Source organism: Brachyhypopomus gauderio, chromosome 1 (assembly GCF_052324685.1).
Source record: "Brachyhypopomus gauderio isolate BG-103 chromosome 1, BGAUD_0.2, whole genome shotgun sequence".
Classification (NCBI taxonomy): domain Eukaryota; kingdom Metazoa; phylum Chordata; class Actinopteri; order Gymnotiformes; family Hypopomidae; genus Brachyhypopomus; species Brachyhypopomus gauderio.
The window spans coordinates 49669662-49695414 of NC_135211.1; the positions used below are offsets into that span (position 1 = coordinate 49669662).

The 25753-nt window shown below is 39.7% G+C and overlaps 1 protein-coding gene and 1 long non-coding RNA gene across 5 annotated transcripts in view; one reads left to right on the top strand and one right to left on the bottom strand.

Annotated features, from left to right (window-relative positions):
• The first annotated feature begins 761 nt into the window (after positions 1-761).
• The window catches only part of LOC143524273 (uncharacterized), a 31705-nt gene continuing 6713 nt past the window's right edge, over positions 762-25753 (top strand). For 2 of the 4 annotated variants that reach the window (XM_077018268.1, XM_077018269.1), the window contains exon 1: positions 11792-25694. Coding sequence is in view for 2 of the 4 variants with exons in the window: in XM_077018267.1 (XP_076874382.1) it covers positions 820-979; positions 1497-1673; positions 5087-5229; positions 5344-5450; positions 5804-5922; positions 22136-22219; positions 22575-22591 (807 nt within the window). In the remaining 2 variants the exon portion in view is untranslated. Of the gene's footprint in view, positions 980-1496; positions 1674-5086; positions 5230-5343; positions 5451-5803; positions 5923-11791; positions 25695-25753 lie in introns of those variants that run through there. The other 2 variants (XM_077018267.1, XM_077018266.1) reach the window with 2 other exon arrangements.
• On the bottom strand, positions 5107-22242 carry LOC143524583 (uncharacterized). The gene is made up of 3 exons (XR_013133490.1): positions 22098-22242; positions 19539-19631; positions 5107-5243 (listed from the first exon to the last, which is right to left on the bottom strand). It is a non-coding gene; the product is annotated as an uncharacterized LOC143524583 (long non-coding RNA).

Below are 25753 nucleotides of genomic sequence, written 5' to 3' on the forward strand. Positions count from 1 at the left end.
CTTCCTTTATCAACAGTGCCACCATGAGATTGCTACCACCGATTGTGTCTTGCTATGATGGGTTATGAAAGGTTGTGTAAGACAAACATATTGCGGGTTACCAAAAAGGCACCGCATCTCACAGAAGAGTCTGAGCTGAGACTCTTAAGAGAGGAGAGCTGTTAGGAAAACACATGCAGGGTCGAGGGTCAGTGTCCATTCCCAAATCAGAATCAATTAATTCAGCAGTATTTGTCACATGCAATAATTTTATTTGGTTCATTGGCATTTCCCTAAATTATGATTTAAACTGAATTTCCCACTCGTGGGATCAATAAAGTTAATTCAATTCAATTCAATTCAAACCACATCTCACCTAATGTGTGAACTCCTGACCTCCTGAGAGCACCACATGAAAGCAATGTCTCAGCGAGCCCTCACCACTGTGGTCACCTCCAGGCCCCTCCCTTTAGTTATGCTGCTATAGATAAATCCTATAATGGTGCTATAGCTTGTTGTAAAAAGCGCTAAATAAATAAATTAGACTTTGACCATTTGGACCCCATGAGTTCATCGTTTTGCTGGACATTGTTTAGACTTTACATCACAGCCTATGGACTTCTTTCCCTTTCAAGTCACATGCAGTTTAGCTTCTACTCTCCAATTTTCCCTTTTTAGAGCGCAATTCGCCGACTTTGTATTGTTCTAGAAAACCAGGAAGGAAAACTAGTAAATGAGGAACTATGTTTTTAAAGCACAGATGATCACTTCGTGAGCTTTATTTCATCAAGCCACTTGCTGTGACTGCCGTGCAGAATTCAACCATCTGAATTAGGCAGAATGGAAATGAGAGGCAATTTATATGAAAACTCAAACGTTTTCAGCACAGGCAACAGGCCGTATTCAGAAGCCAGTGAGTATTCGTATGATGATGTTTATGTGAATGAACAGAATGCGGAGACTGACCAGACCAGAAGCACCAAGAAACCCATGAAAACAGGTGCAGCACATGTTCATTCTCTTTTATCCAGTAAACTTTGCACTATCTACGTTTTTCTAACAGTGCCCAAAATATGTGCCTATGATGTCAGTTTTTTATCTGTAATTACAATATGCTTATGAATATATTGATTCTAAGAGAAAATTTACTTATATATTATAACTGACAAACATAAGGAGGATTCATCTTGGTAAATGTATTTATTTTTTATACATTTAACCTTTATAAGGTCTATGGGTCTGTGGGACCCATTTTTTAAAAATCAGCTTAAAAAATTATAATTATATTATAATTATAATGTTTTTTTTTTTTCAAACTGAGATTCAGTTTTTCAGTCTACCTTCATATGTGTTCTGGAATACGTAATGAGTTCAAATTACTCAGGTATGATATGATTAAATTTTAAAGAATGTGGTTCAAATGTTCACAAATCAGTCACTCATTTTGCAACTTAGTTTAGTATCTGAACAACTGATACAATTAAAAAAATGTTTTAGCATTCATGTGCATCTTGTAGCTTCAGGAACCAACACTTCAGGGAGCAGATGTTCCAGACTGACTGCAGTGTGTCTGGGGCTGCTGTGTGTTCTCCTGCTGATTGTCATCATAGTGATGTGGATCACGATCACTGCAGAGAGAGACCAGCTATGTACCAGATGCAATGTTACAAATCAGGAAAAGCTGTCTGCTATAGGTGAGTGAGTACACACACACACACACACACACACACACACACACACACACACACACACACACAAGTAAGAAGCCTGTGCGTTCACCATGCAAGTTTTAGAGCATGTAGTCAAAAGCAAAAAAGCAAAAGTGTTTCCATCCACTAGTTATATGAAGAAACTTTACCATGTCCAAAAAATCCAATAAAGCCAAAACCAGTCAAGACAGAGAAAACAATAATATAAATGCTTGGTATGCACTGTATTAGTGTAATATGGGACCAGAGGGCTGCACTAAAGACCCTTCATGACTTCATTCTTTTGAACCTAAGTGCTAATGTGACGGCATTGTGCTCACCCTTATGAAAGGAATAACCCCACTTCAGACTACACCACCTCAGGAATCTCATCTGAGAAAAAAGATCAAAGTACAACTCAAACTCCCCCCTAAGCCTCCCTGCCCAATGGAATAATGACCTACAGAGACGTGTATCTCCAGGACAAACCAGTGCTGATTTATTCATGATTCTATTAAATGCAGCAAAATAGACACATCTTTATTAATCAACAGTAAACACCAATGGCTAATAAAAAAGCAATTACACATAATATCTGGGCATGTCATACAATGTAAATTCAATGCAGCAATGTCCATTTCCATGATAGACACATTACAGCTCAGTAAATAAGGAATAAAGAGACAAAGGAGCGTAGCGAGTTCTCAAACTCGTCTCACACAGTCACTAGAACTCCGGTTAGATGACAGTAGAACAGCGGCGGACCCCCAGCAGGTCTGGAAGGCACCAGGAATACACAGCACTGACCGCACGGACCTGTGGGCACAGAAAGGGAGAGTGTGTAATGAGGGACAGGTGTGGCTGATTAGTATGATGGCGATTGAGACTGAGGGAGTGAACAGGAGGTGGAGTGTTGTGAAGTGGGCTGCTTTTGCTTTCTGAACCTGGAATGTCCACCTCTGACTAATATTATGACCTGCACAGAGCCCTGACCACAGCGTCACCAAAAAAACACCATCATGTTTGTTCTTGTGACATGCAGCTTAAATGCACAAATGCAATTCAAGTAATTGCATTAAATTTTGACACATTAATTTGACATTCTTACTTAGCTCCTGATTGATTAAGCTTGTAACAGGTGTAACAAATTTAACAATTTTTGCCTTCTGTTGCTTATGGGTGTTGATAGAATATATTTGACTGATAATATAAAATGACCATATCTACGTATTATAAAAATAGAAATTAAGTTAAATTAAGATCAATGAAGCCTCCTCCAGTTATTGACTGAGATAGTCTTAGCCCATAAAAGCACTAAATTAGTTTTCAGAGACAAAATATCACCCAGCAGGCAAACCATACAGCACTAGTAAATGAAACTGTGCCTTGCATAACACAACACAGAAAAATACATTTTTCCACTTCAGCATTATCAATGACCAGTGTTGGGAACGTTACTTTAAAAAAGTAATTAGGTATAGTTACTCACTACTTGTTCAAAAAAGTAACTGAGTTAGTAACTGAATTATTCTATAATAAAAGTAACTTGTTACCAGGGAAAGTATCTATTTGCATTACAGTAAAAAAAAAAAGTTATATGCCAATGAATAAGGATCTACTCATCAGTTGAAATGAGTAGATCAGAAAGGTGTTTAACTTTTGATATTTATTGCACATCACCAGACCAGTGCAGGCTAAAATCCTTTAAAATCCAAAATCTTTGTTAAAAAAAAAAAGGCAAAGTAAACAGTTACACTATATAAAGTGCATATACATTTATCAAATTAAAATTCTCTCAACCTGAGACAACTGGTTTGTTCAGAACAGAAGTAAACTTAACAATAAAACCTCTATTCTTAATTAAATAAATCTGTCACGTTGAGGACCCCGGCCCCTCCCTTTTGGGCGTGTGTTTACGTAGTCTACGTGCATCGTCTGCGTCTATGGATATCCGTGGTTATGGCATGTCGTGTGGATAATCCGTCTCACCTGTGACTCGTCTCGTAATCACGTGGGGCTAATGTGGTTTGTCTATTTAATGTGCGCTCGCGCAGTGTCCTGTGCTCGTCGTTGTCTAAGTCTGCACGTTGTGAGCGTCGTCTATGTTACTCGTGCGCTATTGCGCAATACCTGTGCACTTAATAAAGTGACCGTGAGTGAAACGGAAGGATTCTGTGTCTCGTCCGTCTGCCGCCTCCCGCGTCACATTATCAAATACCCAGTCTGGTAGACATTCAGGAACTTCAAGTATTTTTTAAATAATTTTCATATCGCCACCTTGAAAATGATTATTTTTCTTCGGCTTGCTCCTGACTCGCCATTTCTGCCTCTTCTCCGCTTGTGTCAATTCACTGGAGTGCTTCGGCACGCGTGTAAAATCACTAGCTCTGATTGCTACCATAACGCTGCCTTAAAAAGTCAGTAAGCGATTGGCTAAGTTAAACAGGTGTTACACCGAGAACTGTGACCTATCGAGATCTGTTACTCCTCACTAGTCTGGGCAGCGATTCGCTCGCATTACTGTTAGTATATCAATATATAGTAACGCACCGCTTTTAATGACCAGTAAGGTCAACGGCGTTGTAACGACAGGAAAAGTAATTAATTATATTATCCCGTTACTGACAAAATGACGCCATTTCCAAACTCGGATACTGGGAAAAACTGGGATAGTGGTAAACTGGTAAAGCTTTGTTCTAGGCCTACCTACTTTCCACTACCTGCAATTTCTTAAAGATCCAGAAAAAAGGATCTTCTGTAAATAGCATTGGTCATAAAACACTAAAGGGTAATTCTAACCTTCCTTTTATAGATATTGAAAAGCTTATGCTCACTCAGATTCATAATTTCTTAAGGGCACAAGTGAGGCTAAGTTGGAGGCATGAACACGCACATTTACAGATATACATTGTGTCCCAGTATAACCCCTGACCCCTCCCTTTGGGCGTGTCTGTGTGTGTGGATTTATTCTAGTGTTTAGATGTTTGGCTACATAACTTGGCTAGAAAATCCCTCGCGAACATCATAACATGCAATGACAGGATGGTGTTATGTCAAATTAGCCATCAGGGTAGCCATTAGCCATTTTTTTAATACTCTGTAGTCACAAAACAACAAGAACTTTCTTATAATAAAAGTAGCCAGACTAACTGTAGGTGTGTACATGGGTCTGATATTTGACAGGTTCTGGTCAGGTTCAGGACTCCTTTTCCTGTTTTATGTTATTGGATTTCCACTGCATATATTTTTAACAATATAGATAACAATATAAATGCATATTTTATTGTATGAAATGTTATTTTAAAATATGATCACTTATCCAATTCCACAAACATAAATACAAAATGAATATGTTGTCATGGAAATCTACTGAGATGTTCTCTACTTAATGTTTTATCTCTTATCTTTTGCATTAACAGAATTAAACGCCAGACAGGGATGGGTTTACTTCAACTCCAAATTTTATTACATTTCTCCTATAAACAAAAATTGGACTGACAGTAGAGAGGAGTGCAGAAACAGAGGAGCAGATATGGTGATCATAACCAGCACAGAGGAACAGGTGAGAGAGAGAGTCTGCAAGAGAGAGAGAGAGAACAACTTTTTGATGCTTTTTTCTGTTATGTACTTTATGTTAATAACTATTTTCTGTCATTTTCATGATTTGCATTTACAGATATTCACAGCTGCTTTGACAGGCAGCAATACAGCTTGGATTGGTTTGACTGACACAGAAGAGGAAGGAGTCTGGACATGGGTGGATGGCACTGCCCTGACCACTAGGTAAGAGACCTCAGAACCAAACCAGAGTGTTTAGAAACATGGGTGGATGGCACAGCACTGACCACCGCGTAAGAGAACGATTTACATTTATACCAAATGATTGTCCCCTTCTTGTTAGTTCTTTCCCTTATCATTTGTCACCAATGACGAAAAACATGCTAATATATATTACCATGACTTCATCTCTTGAAGATAAGATAAACCTAAGATAAAACCATTTATGGTTTAAAATCTTCAAATATCTACACAGACATGTTGGTAAAAATTGACTGAGATGATGGCCTGATGGCGAAGACTGAACGTTTGATAAGGACACTTGATCAGATCCTGGTTCTGTATTCTCTGTATTTCAGGTACTGGAATGAAAATGAACCGAACAACCTAGGTAATAACGAGAACTGTGCTGAGACCGGTTCTTCAGAAAAGAAGGGATGGAATGACGCATCATGTTGTGCAGAACGAATGTGGATCTGTGAGAAAATGGCTTTTTAGTTTTATTAATAGTTAGTTTTATTAAATGTACTAGTCATAAAATCTGTTGAGAATAAGTACATATGTATCCTAATAGGTACATTTTTAAAGAGTTTGATTAGGCAAAATCAAGGCACGGGTGCGAACAAAAAAGGGTGGGGATATATAAAATATAAGACTGTAGCGATATATTGATTGATTATGAATAATTATATGGGTCACCACCCTGAAATTTCAGGGAAATATGTATTTGATAACTGGAATAAATGAAATTATGATATCAGGCTCATTATTTAAGGTGAAGTTCGAAGTCTGTGCAGTGACCCAATACCACTGGTTGAAATATATTTGCCACAGTAGTTGGTTTAATGAACAAATGCCAATTTTATTGATCAATAGATATCAACTATTTAACATTATGATGTATGCAATGCATAAGGTCGAAAACGTTGATTAGGTTCAGAGTTAATCAAGTTATTAACTGAATCTGAGGAAGGACAAACCAGCTGAAGTTTAATTATGAAACATAAAACTCCAAAGACCATTTAATTCAATGTTAACCAACTCAAAAGCTACAATGATTAAAGTAAATGAAAATGGAGGAAAATTCCTTATGGAGGAAACTATTATCTGGAAGATTTATTTATTTATTTGCCTTTATTTAACCAGGTTAGTCCCTTGAGATACAAGATCTCTTTTCCAAGAGAGACCTGGCCAGGAGAGACCGAGCAGCAGCACAAATTACAACATTCAAGATACATTCAAAACCTCACATAAAATTTATTAAAACACGCACACACAGATGATCTGGACCTGACTGATTTTATCAGAGTCTTAAATCTGTTCAAAGAAACAAGGTCCTTGATTTTTATATCAGCCTGTAACCGGTTCCATGTGTATGGAGCAGCAAAACTAAAAGCAGTCTTTCCTAGCTCTGTTTGAGCTCTAGGAACAGCAAGTTGCAAAAACTCACTCGAACGAAGACTGAGCAGACTTTGCCTTCTGTTCAGAAGACAACATAAATGATTAGGCAAATTCCCAATTAGTGCTTTGTAAATAAAAACATACCAATGTGCAAAATGTTGTGCCTGCAACGAAGTCCAATTCACTTTTGTATATAACAAACAATGATGAGTAAGAGGTCGACAGTTTGTTATAAATCGCAAAGCACTATGATACACACTGTCCAGTATGCTCAAACAGTGCACAGGAGCATTCATATACAAAATATCTCCATAATCTAATACAGGCATGAACGTTGCTAACTTCTTTTTTACAATAAAAGAAAAACAAGATTTATTTCTATAATAAAAACCTAACAAAAGTCTAAGCTTTTTAATTAGATGTTGAATATAAGGTTTAAAAGATAACATCATCAATTAAGAACCCCAGATATTTAAAACTAGACACTAGTTCAATCTGTTAACCCAGTTTAGTACAGATAGACACATTAGCTGTTTGTGCTTTTGACAAAGAAAAAAACATAAGTTTAGTTTTTTCAGCATTTAATACAAGATGCAGATGGGATAATTGTTCTTGTATTTGATCAAAAGCTGACTGAAGATATTGCGAAGCCTCTGCAGAATTTGGTGCAGAACAGTAAATAACTGTGTCATCTGCATATAAATGTAATTTAGCATTTTGAATATTTTGGCCAATACTGTTTATATAAAGGGTGAAAAGTAAAGGATCAAGGATGGAACCCTGTGGAACTCCCTTGTACAGCTGGAGCTCCTCAGAAGCATCAGCCTCTAATTTAACTCTTTGAGATAGTTTTTAAACCAACCTACAGTCTGTTCTGAGAAGCCAGTTTCCAAGAGTCGGTCAAAATAGAATAGTCAACAGTATCAAATGCTTTTGCAAAGTCAATAAAAAGTGCAAAACAGCAGTGCTTATGGTCAAGAGCCTCAATAATATCATTCAAGACTTTCATGGTGGCTGTAATATGTTTCTATCTGAACCCTGATTGAAACTCAGATAATATTGAATTTGAAATAAGAAACATTTTTACTTGATCATTGACCAAGGCTTCAAGTATCTTTGCCACAACAGAAAGCTTTGAAATAGGTCTATAATTATTTAAATCAGCAGGGTTTCCTCCTTTTAAAAGTGGCAACACCATTGCCGTCTTCCAATCCTTGGGAATTTTATTTGTCTCCAATGTGAGATTAAAGATACAGCACAAGGGTTCTGCAATAAAATCAGCTGCAAGTTTTAGAAAAAATGGTTCTAGACCATCTGGACCAGCAGGTTTACAAGATTTTAACTAGTAAGTAAAGTAAGTAAAATTTTATTTATATAGCACCTTTTCAAGTCAACCTACAAAGTGCTTCACAAAAAATACAAAAATAATTAAATAAATTCCAATCGATTTCAAAAAATAAAAAGATGGCTTACAAACTCAAACCCACAATTTGAGAACAATACAATAATTAAAATCATAAGCACATACAAACAGCGATCAGAACGATTTTAGTTAGCAAACCCCTTCAAAAGCTAGAGTGTACAGATGTGTTTTTAGCCTTTTTTTGAAAAGGCTAAGGGACTCGGCAAGCCTTATCGCCAAGGGCAAATTATTCCACAACAGGGGAGCTCGAACGGCAAACGCACAATCCCCCTTCCTTTTTCGCTTTGTTCTAGGCACTACTAAGAGCCCCTGGCCGGAGGACCTTAGCGTTCTACTATTAGAGTAAGGGACCAGCAAGTCAGTAAGATATTCCGGAGCATCCCCTTTAAGTGCTTGGAAGGTTAAAACCAACAATTTAAAATCAACTCTAAACTTAATGGGGAGCCAATGAAGCGATGCTAAAACAGGAGTTATATGCTCCCTTTTTTTAGTTCTAGTAAGTAGACGAGCAGCCGAGTTTTGGACTAACTGAAGCTGTGCCATTGTGCCTTGGTTTAAGCATGTAAATAGCCCGTTACAATAATCTAGGCGAGATGAAATAAAAACATGGATAATTCTTTCCAAATCTTTAAAAGGTAATATATGTCTAATCTTAGAAATATTTCGTAATTGTAGATATGAGGATTGAACAAGCCTTTTGATATGCTTTGAGAAAGTAAGCTTCCTATCAAAAATAACCCCCAAATTACGAGGATAAGGATTTATCCTTAGGGCCAAACAACCAAGGTCTTGTAAATTAACAGTGGTATTGTCATCTCCTAAAATCAAAACCTCTGTTTTACCTTCATTTAGGTGTAGATAATTACATGACATCCACTCTTTTATAGCTTCCAGACAATCAGTTAAGAGCTTTAATTTACTTGAGTCATTTCGTTTAACAGAAAGATAGAGCTGAATATCGTCTGCAAAAAATTGATAAGAAATATTAAAACGACTGATCAATTTTCCCAATGGAAGCATATATAATAAAAACAAAATAGGACCCAAAATGGATCCCTGAGGTACACCATATACAAGGTCAGCGCGTGAGGATATTTTTTTAACTGCTTTAAAGCTTTCCTTACTTCAGCTGTTGTAAATGGTCTAAAATTGAAATCCTCAGTAATTTTGTTTCTAGTAACAACAGGTTTAATTTGACAATTTTGTGATTGGGACAAGCAGCCAGATGTAACAAAATGCATATTGAATTGATTTAATATTTCTGTTTTGTCTGCAATGTTTTTCCCACCCACCACAACTTTTGAAGGCAATTTCACACAATTATTAGATACAGATAGAGACTTGATTTCTTTCCAGAACTTTTTAGGATTAGCTAGATTTTCAGTTTAATTCAGTTTAGTTCAGTTTAATTGCTTAAAAAGAAGCCAGTCCTTAGGGCATTTTGACTTTCGTGCCTTACCCCATGCCGCATTACGATCATGGAGCAAATCTGATAATTCATTTGTGAACCACGGATTTTCCCGCCGCTTCACTCTAAATTTTCTATGGGGTGCATGTTTATTTATGATCTTTGTAAAGCTTTGAAGGAAATAATTCCAAGCTAGTTCTACCTCATCAAACAAGGCTATTCTGTCCCAATTAAACCAATATAGATCATGCAAAAAAGCTTGTTCAGAAAAATTCTTCTTGTTGCGTTTTATTACAACTCGGGGTTCACTTTTCAGGATTTTTGTATCTTGTATCACTGCTATTGCACAATGATCACTCATATAATTGGGAAAAATCCCTGTTGCTGCAAATTCAAAAGGCATATTTGTTAGAGCCAAATCAATGAGTGATGATTTTTCAACAGCCTTTAAATTAATTCTTGTAGGAGAGTCAATCAACTGAGTAAGATTTAAAAGATGACATTGATTTTTCAGTGCATCAGAAGCAGATGTAAGCCAATCAATATTTAAATCTCCAACAATCAAAATTTCACTATATTTTAACTGCGATAAAAGATCCACTAACGTAGCCAGATAATTACTAACAGCTGATGGGGGCCTATAACATCCTACCACCATGATATGCTGATTATTAGATATTTTAACATCAATGGCTAAAAATTCTAGTTCTTTACTGACAGATTTTGATAGGATTAGATCAGCTGGAAAACAGTTCTTGATATAGATTGCCACCCCTCCACCTTTTTTCTCTCTATCTGTACAATATACATTATAGCCATCAATGTTAATTTCACTATCCTTAATAGATTTCTTCAGCCACATTTCTGATAACACTATTATATCTGCATTTGTAGAGTTTATCCATACTGAAAGCATATCTAGTTTAGAAAGTAGACTTCTCACATTAACATGAATGACACCCAGACCAGATCTAGAGGTAGCCTGCTGGAGTAAGACAATTATTTTCTGGTCCCGGGTTCAATTCAATGTCTCCCGAGAGCAAGAGTAAACATATAATCAAGAATTTAGATTTTATGTTTTTATGGTTTGTTAATTCATCTCGCGATTTGTACAAATAGATGATCACATTATCATGAATGGTGAAATGTTCTCTCAATACATGAAGACAGGAATAATAAATAGCCACATTAACTCCCAACAGCCAATTTGAAGTGTCTCTGGTTATATGAATTTGTTTCTGAAGAATTTGTGTGGAAGTCCATTTACCACTTTGCAAAAGGGTAGCTATCATGCCATCAAAAGCTACCAGCTCCTGATTATATAATTTCCTTTGTAGGTTTAACTTCGGCCCAGGTAGACTCCAGCCAAAGTTATAAAGTATACACCCAAAACAAGGGAGCCCAGTTTGAAGTTCCTCATGTTTTTCACTCAGGAGATACAAAAACTGTATCCTTGTTAAAAGTATCTAAGATTCACAGCTCAAATGAATATAAAATACCACTTCCCTGTTGTGAGACATAAAAGGTGTGAAGATCCAGGTTTCAACCTTTAGCACAGCAGGAGGCTTTAGATGGACTTAAGCCTCGGTTAGTCCAATCCATCACCATCCTGAAGCAATATGAGTTCCTGTAATCCAGGGGTCACCAACATGTCGCCCGCGAGGACGTTATGAGTCGCCCGCGGGCTTGTTTTAAAAACAGCTCACTATATTGCCATGCACCAAAGCGCTGCATCGTTTATGTTTTTGCTGATATTAGCGATTGTCCGCGGTTGCTAGCGGTCTTCCCGCTTAGCAATTGACATGCACCACACATGAACCCAATCCACCCCCCGCTGACGTGTTCAACAAGCATAGCGCCTGTCGTCTACCTCCTCATCGTCCCTGTGATTGCGCAATAGACCTCTTACCTGGAGCCCCCTTACCTCACAAGACAAAACCTTACCCTCTGTCACGTCCTGAAGATCTGGCGATGGAGTCCTATGTCACTGAAGCTCTAAAAAAGGTTTATTCAACACTCCACTTCTCCAGTAGTGGCCGGTTTCTTCTTCGTCGAAAAGAAGGATGGGGGATTGCGTCCTTGTATTGATTACCGTGCCCTGAACGCCGTTACATCCAAGTATGCGTACCCTCTCCCTTTTATCGCCGCGTCACAGGAACGCCTTATGGGAGCTAACGTGTTCACAAAGCTGGATTTACGGAGTGCTTACAACCTGATCCGTATCAGAGAGGGCGATGAGTGGAAGACTGCCTTTGTTACCGCCAGAGGGCACAACGAGTACTTAGTAATGCCGTATGGACTGACAAACAGCCCCTCCGTATTCCAAGCATTCATGGATGAGATCTTCCACGATATGATAGATAAATTTGTATTTGTTTATATTGACGACATCCTGATTTACTCCCCTTCTGTCTTGGAACACGTCCGACACGTCTCTGCTGTACTACAACGCCTACGAGAACAAAATCTCTATGTAAAGGCAGAGAAGTGCGAGTTTCATCGCTCATCGATGACGTTCCTGGGGTGTATTCTTTCCCCTGGTCGGATCTCCATGGATTCTGGAAAGGTGGAGGCTGTCACGAAGTGGCCGACGCCCCGCTCCACGAAAGAACTACAAAGATTCCTGGGGTTTGCGAACTTCTGTCGCCGTTTCATCCATGGTTTTGGTGAGTTAGCAGCCCCTCTGACTAATCTCTTAAGGGGTGGGGGAAATCGGCGCTTCACCTGGACAGCCGAAGAGGACCGAGCGTTCTCACTCCTCAAAAAAGCTTTCACGTCCGCTCCCATTCTGCATCTTCCCGACCCACAGCTCCAGTTCATCGTGGAGGTAGATGCCTCTGAAGTAGGAGTAGGCGCTGTTCTCTCACAACGGCAGGGGAACCCACCTAAGTTATACCCCTGTGCCTACTTTTCCAGGAAATTATCACCTGCTGAGATGAACTATGATGTCGGAAACTGAGAACTCCTGGCCATCAAACTCGCCCTTGAACAATGGCGTCACTGGTTAGAAGGAGCGGAACATCCCTTTATAGTTTATACTGACCACAAGAATCTTGAGTACTTGAAGTCGGCCAGACGGCTGAATCCACGACAAGCCCGGGGGGCACTGTTTTTTTCCCATTTTCGCTTCACTGTATCTTACAGACCGGGGTCTAAGAATGTCAAGGCAGACGCACTCTCACGGATCTACGAGAAGGACGAGGCAGTCAAAGCACCTGAGCGAATTCTGCAAGATTCCTGCTTCCTCGCAGCCATAAGATGGGACATACAAGAAGAACTGGACGAAGCTCTACGCACTGATCCTAGTCCAGATGAATGTACTGAGGGTAAGCAGTATGTGCCCGTCTCTCTCCGGGGGCGTTTACTCCAACTCACCCATGACACAGCAGGCACAGGCCATCCAGGTATCACACGCACACGATATCTTATTTCACAACATTACTGGTGGCCGTCCTGGGAGGATGACATACGTGATTACGTTCTGGAATGCTCCATTTGTGCCCAGTCCTGTACTCCCCGTACTCTTCCCGCGGGACAACTCCTTCCTCTGCCCATTCCTCTCTGACCATGGACACACCTCGCGATCAACTTCGTAACTGATCTGCCCACATCAGGAGGTAACACAGTGATAATGGTGATCGTAGACCGTTTCTCTAAGATGTGTCGTCTAATTCCACGCCCGAAGCTACCTACAGCCATGGAAACAGCTCTTGATCTGTTTAATTATGTCCTTCGTATATACGGCTTACCTGAAGATATCGTCTCTGATAGAGGGACGCAGTTTACCTCCCGAGTTTGGAAACAGTTTTGCAAGCTTCTTGGTATCACAGTCAGTTTAACCTCAGGTTACCACCCCCAATCTAATGGTGAAGTAGAGCGGTACAACCAAGAGTTAGGGAGGTTTCTACGACAGCATTGCGTCTCCCAACACGATTGGCATAAGTACCTCCCATGGGCAGAGTACGCCCGGAATTCAATTGTGCACTCCGCCACTAAACTCACTCCTTTTCAATGTGTTTACGGTTACCAACCTGCGTTCTTTCCCTGGGACAAGACGCCTGCCGACGTTCCGGCTTTGGACGAGTGGTTGAAGCGCAGTGCCCGCACCTGGGAGACGGCACATGTTCATTTACGTCGCGCCCTACATACGCGCCGGCTCAACGCAGACCGCCGTCGTCTTCCTGCTTTGATCTATCACCCGGGACAGAGGGTATGGCTATCGACACGGGACCTTAATCTGAAACACCGGAGCAAAAAACTCAGCCCACGTTATATCGGACCGTTTAAGATACTCAGCAGAGTCAACCCAGTTACATATAAACTCCTCTTACCTACACACTACCGCATTCACCCTGTCTTCCATGTCTCTCTCCTGAAACCAGTTCACTACAGCCCTTTCACCACTCCTCCTGTATCTGCCAAGCCTCCGGACCCTCTGGACATCCATGGTCGTCCTGCCTAAATAGTCCGGGAATTGTTGGAATCCCGACGTCGACGCTGGGGTCTCCAATACCTGGTTGACTGGGAAGGATATGGCCCCGAGGAACGTGCCTGGATCCCTGCGAGGGATGTTCTCTGCCCCACTATGATCGCGGACTTCCACGCTGCGCACCCTAACTTTCCGGCACCCCGACGCCGCGGTCGACCCCCGGCTCGTCGTAGAGCGTCAAGAGACGCTCCTTTGAGGGAGGGTACTGTAAGGAATGCCATCTGATATGTCCCTCCCAGCTACACCTGCTACTAATTACCACGCCCCCTTTTCAGTCACATATATACACCTTCCCACCACTTCCTTGTCGCAAAGTATTGCCGTTCCCATGCAGCATACCAAGCGTTTCCATTGCCTGTTCGATCTCCTGTGCTTTGACCCTTGCTTTCTCCCCTTGACCCTTGCTTTATTAAGCTGAGCGTTCAGAAAAATGTGCTGTCTAAGCAACCATTGCAGAGCAGCAAGTGCAATTAAGATTTATTTCTACGTACAGTACTGTTCAAAAGTTTGGGGTCACTTTTTTTTGGGGGGTTATTTTTGAAAGAAAAGCAGGTTTTTTTTCAATTTAGCTAACATTAAATGCATCAAAAATACACTCTATACATTAATAATGTGGTAAATGACTATTCTAGCTGTAAACGTCTGGTTTTTAATGCAATATCTACATAGCTGTATGAAGACCCATTTCCAACAACCATCACTCCAATGTTCTAATGGTACATTGTGTTTGCTAACTGTGTAAGGAGGCTATTGGATATTTAGAAAACCCTTGAAAACCCTTGTGCAAGTAGGTTTGCACAGCTGAAAACAGTTTTGCTGATTAGAGAAGCTATAATACTGACCTTCCTTTAAGCTAGTTGAGAATCTGGAGCATTACAATTGTTGGTTCGATTAAACTCACAAAATGGCCAGAAAAAGACAACTTTCAATTGAAACTCGACAGTCTGTTCTTGTTCTGAGAAATGAAGGCTATTCCATGCGAGACATTGCCAAGAAACTGAAGATTTCCTACAATGGTGTGTACTACTCCCTTCAGAGGAGAGCACAGACAGGCTCTAACCAGAGTAGAAGGAGAAGTGGAAGGCCCCGCTGCACAACTGAGCAAGAAGACAAGTACATTAGAGTCTTAAGTTTGAGAAATCGACGCCTCACAGGTCCTCAACTGGCAGCTTCATTAAAAAGTACCCGCAAAACGCCAGTGTCAACGTCTACAGTGAAGAGGCGACTCCGGGATGCTGGCCTTCAGGGCAGAGTGGTAAAGAAAAAGCCATGTCTGGCTAATAAAAGAAAAAGATTAATATGGGCAAAAGAACACAGACATTGGACAGAGGAAGATTGGGAAAAGAAGTGTTATGGACAGACGAATCAAAGTTTGAGGTGTTGAGGTGTTTGAGGTGACAGACAAACATTTGTGAGACACAGAACAACTGAAAAGATGCTGGATGAGTGCCTGACACCATCTGTCAAACATGGTGGAGGTAATGTGATGGTCTGGGGTTGCTTTGGTGCTGGTAAAGTGGGAGATTTGTACAAGGTAAAAGGGATTTTGAATAAGGAAGGCTATCACTCCATTTTGCAACACCATGCCATACCCTGTGGACAGCGCTTGATTGGAGCCAATTTCATCCTGCAACAGGACAATGACCCAAAGCACACCTCCAAATTATGCACAAACTATTTAGAGAAGAAGCAGGCAGCTGGTGTTTTATCGGTAATGGAGTGGCCAGCGCAGTCACCAGATCTCAACCCTATTGAGCTGTTGTGGGAGCAGCTTGACCGTATGGTACGAAAAAAGTGCCCATCAACCCAATCAAACTTATGGGAGCGGCTTCAGGAAGCATGGGGTGAAATTTCTCCAGATTACCTCAGCAAATTAACAGCTAGAATGCCAAAGGTCTGCAATGCTGTAATTGCTGCTAAGGGAGCATTCTTTGACGAAAGCAAAGTTTAAAGTAGAAAATTATAAAAAAAAAACAAAACATTATTTCTACCTTGTCAATGTCTGGACTATATTTCTATTCATTTTGCAACTCATTTGATAAATAAAAGTATGAGATTTCAGGGAAAACACAAAATGGTCTAGGTGACCCCAAACTTTTGAACGGTAGTGTACATGTGTGACTTTAAGGGGTAAAGTGTAAAGCATGAGGATCAGAACTCGTGTCACCCTTTGACCACAATCTTATTTATAGAAGCTACCAGTGCTGCTCGGTCACTTCCTGTACTGGCAGCGGTACATTCACTGAAGTATTGAGCGCTCAACCAGCTCTTCTCAATAGGACTGTTTTATAACAGGGTGAAAAGGCTGCCGTGATGTTTTTACCCATGCAAGTCAAAGACAGTAATAGCCTATAGGTAAATCTTACCTTGTTTAAAGGAAGCACAGTAGGTCCCCTTTAACTTTTGCCATTTTTGTGTGTTTTGGCAACAACAAACTGCTTAAATGTGGATTATTGTTAGCATGACCTTGCAGACGTTTACTACACTGCAAAAATCAAAATCTTAGCAAGTGAACTGATCTTATATCAGATCAGTTCACTTGCTTATATAAAACTTTTTTTTTTGCTTGTTAAGGCAATTTGTCCTTCAAATAAGCAAAATAATATTAAACTCACAATGCTTTGTAAGACAATTACCTTTATCAGTCTAAGTTAGAAATGCTATGCTATTTTAAGTCATTTAGAGCATGAAACAAGCAGAAATATCACTCATTGAGTTATGATTAAAGAGCCCATTCTCAGGGTATTAAATTAGTGTTTTTTTACTTGTTTCAAGAAATACCTTTCTCTTACAATGTTTTACATCAAGGATTTTGAAATTCGAGAAAAAGAAAAAGCAGAGCAATGTATATAATAACACCTGCATTAACGGCGTTAATGGCGGTCGTTAATTTGATAATCTTATCGGGCGATATAAAAATTTATTTATAAGTTAATCTATTCTTAAAGTTGGGTTGGGAACTGGGTCAAAATGGGTAAGCAAACTATGATGACTTTCAACTTGATAGTTTAGCTCGGCTGTATTCCTAACCAGATTGCACAGTAGGGGCGAGATCGAGTTTTCAAACCTGTGAATTACAAATCGTACGTGTTTACATGGATGCAGCCACGAAGTCGCCATGTTTGCTTCATGGAAAATTCATTTTTAGGAACGTAAAGTGTTACCGGAGCGGAGCTCGGAGCGGTCGTTTTCTGCATGGTCCTAGCGCTAGTGTAACGTTTCGCAACTAGGAGACGGACGCAAATGCGGAAGAAAACTCAATTTATTGAGAGAAACACTCTGAGCCTCTTGGAGGTGAATCGTGCCAACCCTTAACGCACGGGAACGGCGAGGCATGTTAAACACGAGACAGCTTTATTTTAACAGACAAGCAGTACTTTAACAGACATGCAGTATAACTCAAAGCCTTACATAGGCCAATCGTGTTGAGACAGATCTACGTTAACAGACAGGCAGTATAACTCAACGCCTTACATAGGCCAGTCGTGTCGAGACAGATCTACTTTCATAGACAGGCAGTATATAATACATGTAACATGGCCAGTAACACTCTTTACATGACGACCAGATCACCGACAGTACATAACACATGTAACATGGGCAGTAACACTCTTTACGTGACGACTAGATCACCGACAGTACATAACGTATGCAACCTGGGCAGTAACACTCTTTACGTGACGACTAGATCATCGACAGTACATAACACATGCACACAGCGACCTCGCAGAGAATAAACGGCTCTGCAAACCTAACAACTCCAGAACCTCAAGGATCAAAGCGAGAGACTACTTAACTTTGGTAGCGTAGATAAAGAAAGCCGGAACGACAGGTGAGCACGACTCAACGACCAGAAATGGAAGAACAACAGTACCGGACTAGACAGACGAAATCTACCCACGGAGAAACGGTGAGACTAAGCACGGGTAACGAACAGGATGACTCACGCCAGGAGATTAGACATCGGAGAATATAACTGGATACTAATCAGCCGAGAACTCAAAACAGCTGAGTGACTCTAGGAACCAAACTAACACAGAGGGCGGGGCTAACACTTCACAAAAACTATTGAAACGCAAGAAACAGAAGAGACGGAACATGACCATGTAACAGCTAGATTCGTCGCTATTTAAATATTTCTTTTTATTAACCGTTAAAACTGCAGAGGACCAAAACCGGCTTTTGAAAAAGTCCCCCCAAATTACGTCCATGAGGTTAAATGTACTAAATGTTGGCTTACATTTCAAATATCATGTTTAGCTGAATAAACATGTTATCAACCCCTTTTAATGTACAGTATGTAGGCTTACAAATTCATGTTTAACTGAAACCGTTGAACACAAGTACCCTACATTTTATTGAGCATGTTTTTCTTCAAATATCAAAGTAGAACAGCTTTCTCAAGCAGTCATTGATGCATTTTGGAAACAGGAGATGAGCCCCTGGTCTAATGCACCCTCTGTATTAAGAAACCCTATCTCAAAAACTGACTTTTAGTCATTACTTGGGTAGCACGCATATGAGCCATTTTAATATAGATTAATCTAGATTAATTTCAAGATTTCAGTGAGATTAATCTATATTTAAAAAATTAATCTATGCCCACCCCTAGTTTTGTTAGTATGAGTGAAAGGCAGGTATACTGGTAAACACTCTTCTGAGTTTAAACTGACTTCCACATGGTAATATTTGCTTAACTGTGATTTTTCGTTGCTTTAATGTTACTTACCTCTTACATAGGTGTTGCCTAAATTATTTTATTAGCCGTTAGCGGGTAGGCTAACTTGGTTCTCCTAAACCTGCGCGAACAGCGGAAGCGTTTAAATACTTGCGGAAGACGTTAAGATTGGGCGTTTTGAAAGTGTGATTTAAAAAGCGAATTATTTTGAGTATATGTATAAATATTTAACTTAATTAAGATTAACGTGCTGAGAAATATTGAAATGGACCTTGAAAGTGCCGTACAAATGCTTTAATTCCACATTATAAACGTGTATGAACCCTGCAAACACCCCCCACCCCCACCCCCCAAATTACGCCCGTGGGATTACACATCTCAATTTCATCAGTATATAAAATAATTTGTAAAGCATCTGGTTTCACTGAAAACAACGGATGAAATCTCAGGATGTCCCCATCTATAATGTCGTACAAGTATCCCTCTCTGGAATTCTGAGGTGTATCATCAATCATGGCTAATATTTTTGGATGAGACAAAAATTGTTCCAAACAATTGCATTCATACTGCTCTGAAAGAATAAGAATAAACTAGGGATCAATAACATTATTCAACTAATTCTTAATACATTATCAGGTGTCAGAAATATAAGAAAAAGTTACATTTTACAGAAATCTTTTGACTGTTAAAAATACCTCTGAAGATGATTTTTCTCTTGCTGACAGCAGAAAAGCAGCTGCATGTTGGGCTATATTTTGGCTCTCCGAGTACTGTCTTGCACTACTGTCCTGCAAAATCAATCAATCAATTTGTCAAGGAGATTTTAACCTGGGTAATATTAGCATCATCATTTTCTTTTCCATCTGGACATGCATTATTGTCAGGAATGCCACCTGATCTTCCTTAATCAGCCTCACCTGCCCCTCATTACCACGCCCCCTTCAGTCTTACTTAAGCACTTCACCAGCACGTCTCAGTTGCGAAGTATTGCCGACTCATGCCGCGTACCAAGCCTTTCTATTACCTGTCTGCTCTCCTGTGTTCTGACCCTCGCTTACGTCCCCGACCTTGTCTCCTGCCTAGTCCCTCTGTACCTCCTGACTTCTGCTCCCCCGGTATGACCCTGGACCATCCTGACCACGCCAAGAAGACGCTGTTACTACTGATCCTAGTACTCGTGATTCACCTGCCTGTTTTTGTACCAGCGTCTCATTTCAATAAAAGCGGTGTTCTTCCTAATTTGGATCCCTCTCTGCCTGTTCAATACGCAGTGTTGGGTAAGTTACTTTAAAAAAGTAATTTGTTACAGTTACAAGTTACCTTGTTTAAAATGTAATTGTAGTGTAACTTTTCTGATTACTTTTGAAAAGTAATGTAACTAATTACTTTTGGATTACTTTTTGATTACTTTAAGGTTTAAATGAGTATTGACCCATGATCAACATTTAATTTTTGAGAACTGACAGTGTGAAACTTAAAAGAGTACTAAGCTGAGAGGGAATTGCTGACAGGCAATCACAGGAGGTCCACAAGAAGAGATGCCTGCACCAGGCATGTAAGATTCTCAGACTACTGTCATCGGGCCATACTCTTTTCTGTTCCTCCCCCAGGCTCTACCATTTTCACAGTTTGCAGACTAACACAAGCAGGTTCAGAAACCACTTCTTTCCCACAGCGGTCACCTTATTGAACTCTTCCCAAAGACCATTCTTTCCTTCTCTATCCATACCTTACCATCCACACAAAATCTGAACAGTGTTCCTCTTCAATCCACATCTGTATAGCCCTATCTACAGTGGTATAGGATAATCTGTATATTATCTGTATGATTCCATCTGTATTTATCACATTTATTTATATCATATATTTTTCTTTGCCCTGTGCATTGTGCTGCCATAACTACATCACACACACATGCATTTCCCTAGGTAATTTATCTACTCTGCACATATCTATTAACAATCTTTACTTACACTAGCTGTAAATAATTGCATTGTATCTCTAAATACTGCATTGTATACAATCTGCACGTGGTGCACTTGATTAGATACCAAACTACATTTCACTACTTCATACAAATTTCATTTAAATGTATTGCTTGTCAAACGGTAGGTCTAAGATAGGTCCAGTGATACCAATTGGGTAGGCTAGGTCGTGTCATAGACATCGACAAACGTTTTTCCAACACCAAACAGTCATAAATATTCATTTGATACCGTCTGTCATTGTCTAATAGTCATGTATGATTCCAGCGAATACCTGTTTAGGACTTTAAACAGCTAATTTGGTTAGCCTGTAAATCAAGCTAGCATGCTAAAGGACAAACACATTCAAGTGAATGGTAGTAGCTAGCCCAGCAGGTAGCTAAATATGGAAACCACTGTGTGTGTGTGTGTGTGTGTGTGTGCGTGCGTGTGTGTGACGGTCAGCATACCTTGCTGTTAGCTCGCTTACAAACTCAATACTCTGGTTGCCTTCTAGGGTTGCCACCTGTCCCGGTTATCCCGGGACTGTCCCAGTTTGTCTCGGTTTTCCTTCTTTTTAATATTCAGTCCCGGCAAAAAATCATTTAATGTCCCGGTTTTCACTAAGTTAGTTCAAACGACTATTTAGACTGTTTCTGCACACTTTAAATCCGTCTGTTTTTTCTCGCTGTGTCCATTTTACGTTCGCCCCCCTTCAACAATTTAGTTCGCGTATGACAGTGTCCTTGTTTTTTGTCAGACCTAGGTGGCAACCCTTCTGATCGGAAATAAACCTCCAAACTCCGAAATTTACACAAAGGCTTGGCATAATCACAAATAGTTGCCGATGGTGGCACATGGTTCACATTTATTGACAACACGAAAACTAAACAAATGCTCCTTAAATGTCCAGTGAAGGCGTCTGTCATTATTGCTGCTTGAGTTGAAACTGAACCACGTTTGCTGCTCCAGCACAGAAACAGGCGGAAAACGGCGATATAGGGCGCAAAGCAATAAAAATATCATTAAATATTTCGCAAAGGTTTTTGTTTATATTTTTAAAATGTAACTAAAATTGTAATTCTTAATTTTTCCAGAAGTAACTGTAACTGAATTACATATTTTCTCATTGTAACTGTAACAAATTACAGTTACACTTTTTTTGTAATTAAATTACGTAACGTCGTTACATGTAATTCATTACTCCCCAACACTGTCAATACGTTATAATTATAAGCAATAATACATATTTGTTTGACTGGCAAACATTATTGGTGACCTGTTACTTACCACTGAGCTTTCATGTCTGTTTGGGCTTTGTGAGACAGCGAGAACATCTGAAGGTCCAGCTACAACCAGTGATGACTGTGCAGTGATCCCCACATCTGAGTCCACTAGTGCTTGTGTGACGGGTTAGTGGTTAATTCCACTTGTAGGTCAGCGAACATAGGAACTATTAATGTGATTGGCTGCTGTGTGCGTGCTCACCGACGTGGGGCGGTGTTTAAGTTAGAATTGCCCCAGTTGATGAGCGCCACAGCAACGGTAAGGCACACATGGTAGTACTAAAGAATTACTAATCTGTAATAAATAGTAATTAATTGTGTATTGTTAGTCATTCTTTGTAAAAATGTATTTAGTGTCGGTATTAGTATTTCTGTCATTGTGTGTTCCTTCGTTAGTATATGTAGAATACTTTTCAGTTGTGCGGTCAGATAAGCTAGTTGGCGTACAGCTCATTTCTGCTCTCCCCCTCCCCCCTCCTAGCAAACATTCTAAAGTGAATACTATTCCGCTGGCAGTGACGACGCCTACTTTCTGTTTGTCAGGTATATGTTTTGTTTTATTCAAATTTTATATTTTATGTTAGTGAGAATTGCCCCAGTCGATGAGCGCCACAGCAATGCAAACATTCCAAAGTGAATGCTATTCCGCTGGCAGTGACGACGCTTTCTTTCTGTTTGTCAGATTGATATACAATAAACTGGGTCTGGAAACGAGTGAATGTGTCAGTCTACCATCCAACACAACGCAGTTACACTTGATCTGGTGCCTCTTGTGTACTATCATTGCATCCTGAGTATACTGCCAAACCAGTGTCAAACTTCCCGAAATGTTCACATGGTCTTCTCAAACATGGTCCACTTTCAACAGACCTTATTTGATTGCTGTGCCCCTCTGTGTGTCTGGTCCTAGATGTGTTCCCACTGGTCACCAACAAGTGCTCTGAATGGGTCCGTTTGATGTGGTACCAGAAAAAATTGTAGACTCGATACTCTTTTGTGCAGCCATCAATGCCACAACACGAAAATCTGAGCAATGGCTATGTATTAAATGTATGTGGCTTAAAAGCGACTTCAGGGTCAAAGCCACAAAGACATAACGTAAACTAACACTCAGATAATTAATCTACCCTTAGCAGAGAATCAGCTTAAAGCAAAACATACCGCAAATAGGTCCGCGTTGAGAAGCAAGAAGCCCTGTATAGGAGTTCCCAACTTGTTCGAAATAAGGAGGGGCTCATAATAATATTGTTTAATGGTATGCTTTAATTAATTTTTTTTAGGTTTTTTATATTAACGATGTTATAAATACTAATAATTCTGTTTACTCAAACAGTTTTTAAAAAACGTGCTGTATAATCAAATGAGTACATATATTTAAATACATACCCATTTTATAACCTGAGATGGTACATACCTAGAGGTCACGCCAGAAGGTTTGCGCCTTCTCCACATACTTGCTTCAGGCATAATTGAAACATCGACATGGACACATTAGATGAGATTTCCATGGCAACGCTTAAAGGTAATGAGTTATATTATTTTAAATTAGAATTGTTAATTAAATAAGTTGTGTTGTGAGCTATAGTATTAATATACCATATCGTTCGCTTTGATGGGTTGTTAGATAGCTAGCTAACTAACAGGCCTTCAAAGCTTCAATAGCTTACTTTAAAATCAGCTACATAGCTAAATTCCAGTGTTTTGAAATGTGGGTAAATGTATTCGGTAAAACTTTTGTTTCTCAGTTAAATATTACAAAGAATAATATGTCTTTGCATTGTATCTAGCTAATGAATTTCAAAGGCAAATATTAGTCAGCACACACTCCCGCTAACTAGCTACGTGTTTAGCTCTGTGGAATCGCTCAAGCCCATCAGGCTATCAACACAATATTGCAAGATGTGATGCAATAGAACAAAACTAGAATATTAGCTAGCTAGCTAGGATAGTTTTCATCGCAACATTATTATCTAGCTAGCTAACTATAACACCTAAGTAATCGAGAATTTTCGTCACATTGAGGGGATACGGAGCACCTAGACCATGATCGTAAGTTGCCTTTGGCACTAAATCTGCTGTCATGGAGCATGACTCATGCAACCTGAGACCAGGTTTTAAATTCACAACCAAAGAAATATTTAGCTTAGCTAGCATTCTAAGATTGTCATGAACGCTACAATCACAGTCTAAATGCGATTTTACCTAGTGTAACGAATCAAGGGGCGGGTGTGACGCAAACGCAAGATTAGGGTAAATTTATTCAAAACACAGGTAACGGATTAAACAAAGAAAGACAACGACATATAGGTAAGTAGACTGAAGAACATGCGAGTAACGAAAACAGAGAAACTACAAGGATGATGAAACAGACCAAGTACAAACGTGCCACAACAGACTTCTATACATATAACTAGAACACAACAGGACAAGTACACTGCTAGCGAACACAGGTACACGCTCACGATACTACACATGAACAAGGAGCGGAAGAGACACACTACAATAAACCAAACTACCAGGGAAACCACTAGCGAGGAGTAAACTATAGAGGAGAAGAACACGGAAAGCAGGGTGGTGAACAATATCTTTACATGACGAAAGGAAAGACTAATACTCAAACAAAGGGACCAAGAACCAAAAAGGGAAGACAAACCAGAACTAACCCGAGAAGCGAGGAGAAGGCGCAGGCTACAGACTGTAGAGAGGAGCAAGCACAGGGGAGACAGGGAACACAGCAAACACAATGACCGACAACGAGCGGATAAGACAGAGGGGATTAAATACCTGGGAACAGGGAGGAGAAACGAGACACAGGTGTGGGCACTGAAGACAGGGGCGTGACAGACAGAATGGGAACCAATGAAACGGGGAATCTAGGCGGGACTAGGGAGGAGGGCGGAGCTGGACATGACACCTAGACACTAGCTATTTATTTAATTCTGTGTATTGTGTAAATCATTTAACTGGAGTTCTGAATTAATTATTTTCTGTAGCCTGATTAATTATTTGAATGTTCCTTAAATGTCTTTAAATCACTTGCTAGTTCTGCTCTTTAAAAATAACAGAAATAAGCAAAAGTAGTAGATGTGTGGGGCATACAAGTGTGTTCTTACACTTGTGTGTCACAAAACTACCTGTAATATGGTGAATGCTTATAGTAGAATTTCCCAATGTTCTCTGTTTTGGACACTGTTTTTAGACACTAGCTATTTATTTAATTCTGTGTATTGTGTAAATCATTTAACTGGAGTTCTGAATTAATTTTTTTCTGTAGCCTGATAATTATTTGAATGTTCCTTAAATGTCTTTAAATCCCTTGCTAGTTCTGCTCTTTAAAAATAACAGAAATAAGCAAAGTAGTAGATGTGTGGGGCATACAAGTGTGTTCTTACACTTGTGTGTCACAAAACTACCTGTAATATGGTGAATGCTTATAGTAGAATTTCCCAATGTTCTCTGTTTTGGACAATGTACAGCTGCTTATATCACAGAAGCTCAACTAGCAGAACTCAACCGTGATGACATCAGAGATATGTTACCAGGTCCTGAACATTTCTTTAGGAGGAAAGCCATATGGAGCATGGCTCATCAGGAGGAAGAGGTACATATTACAGACTTATGATTTTTTTGTAGTTATAGTAAGTTGTAGGTCAAGATAAG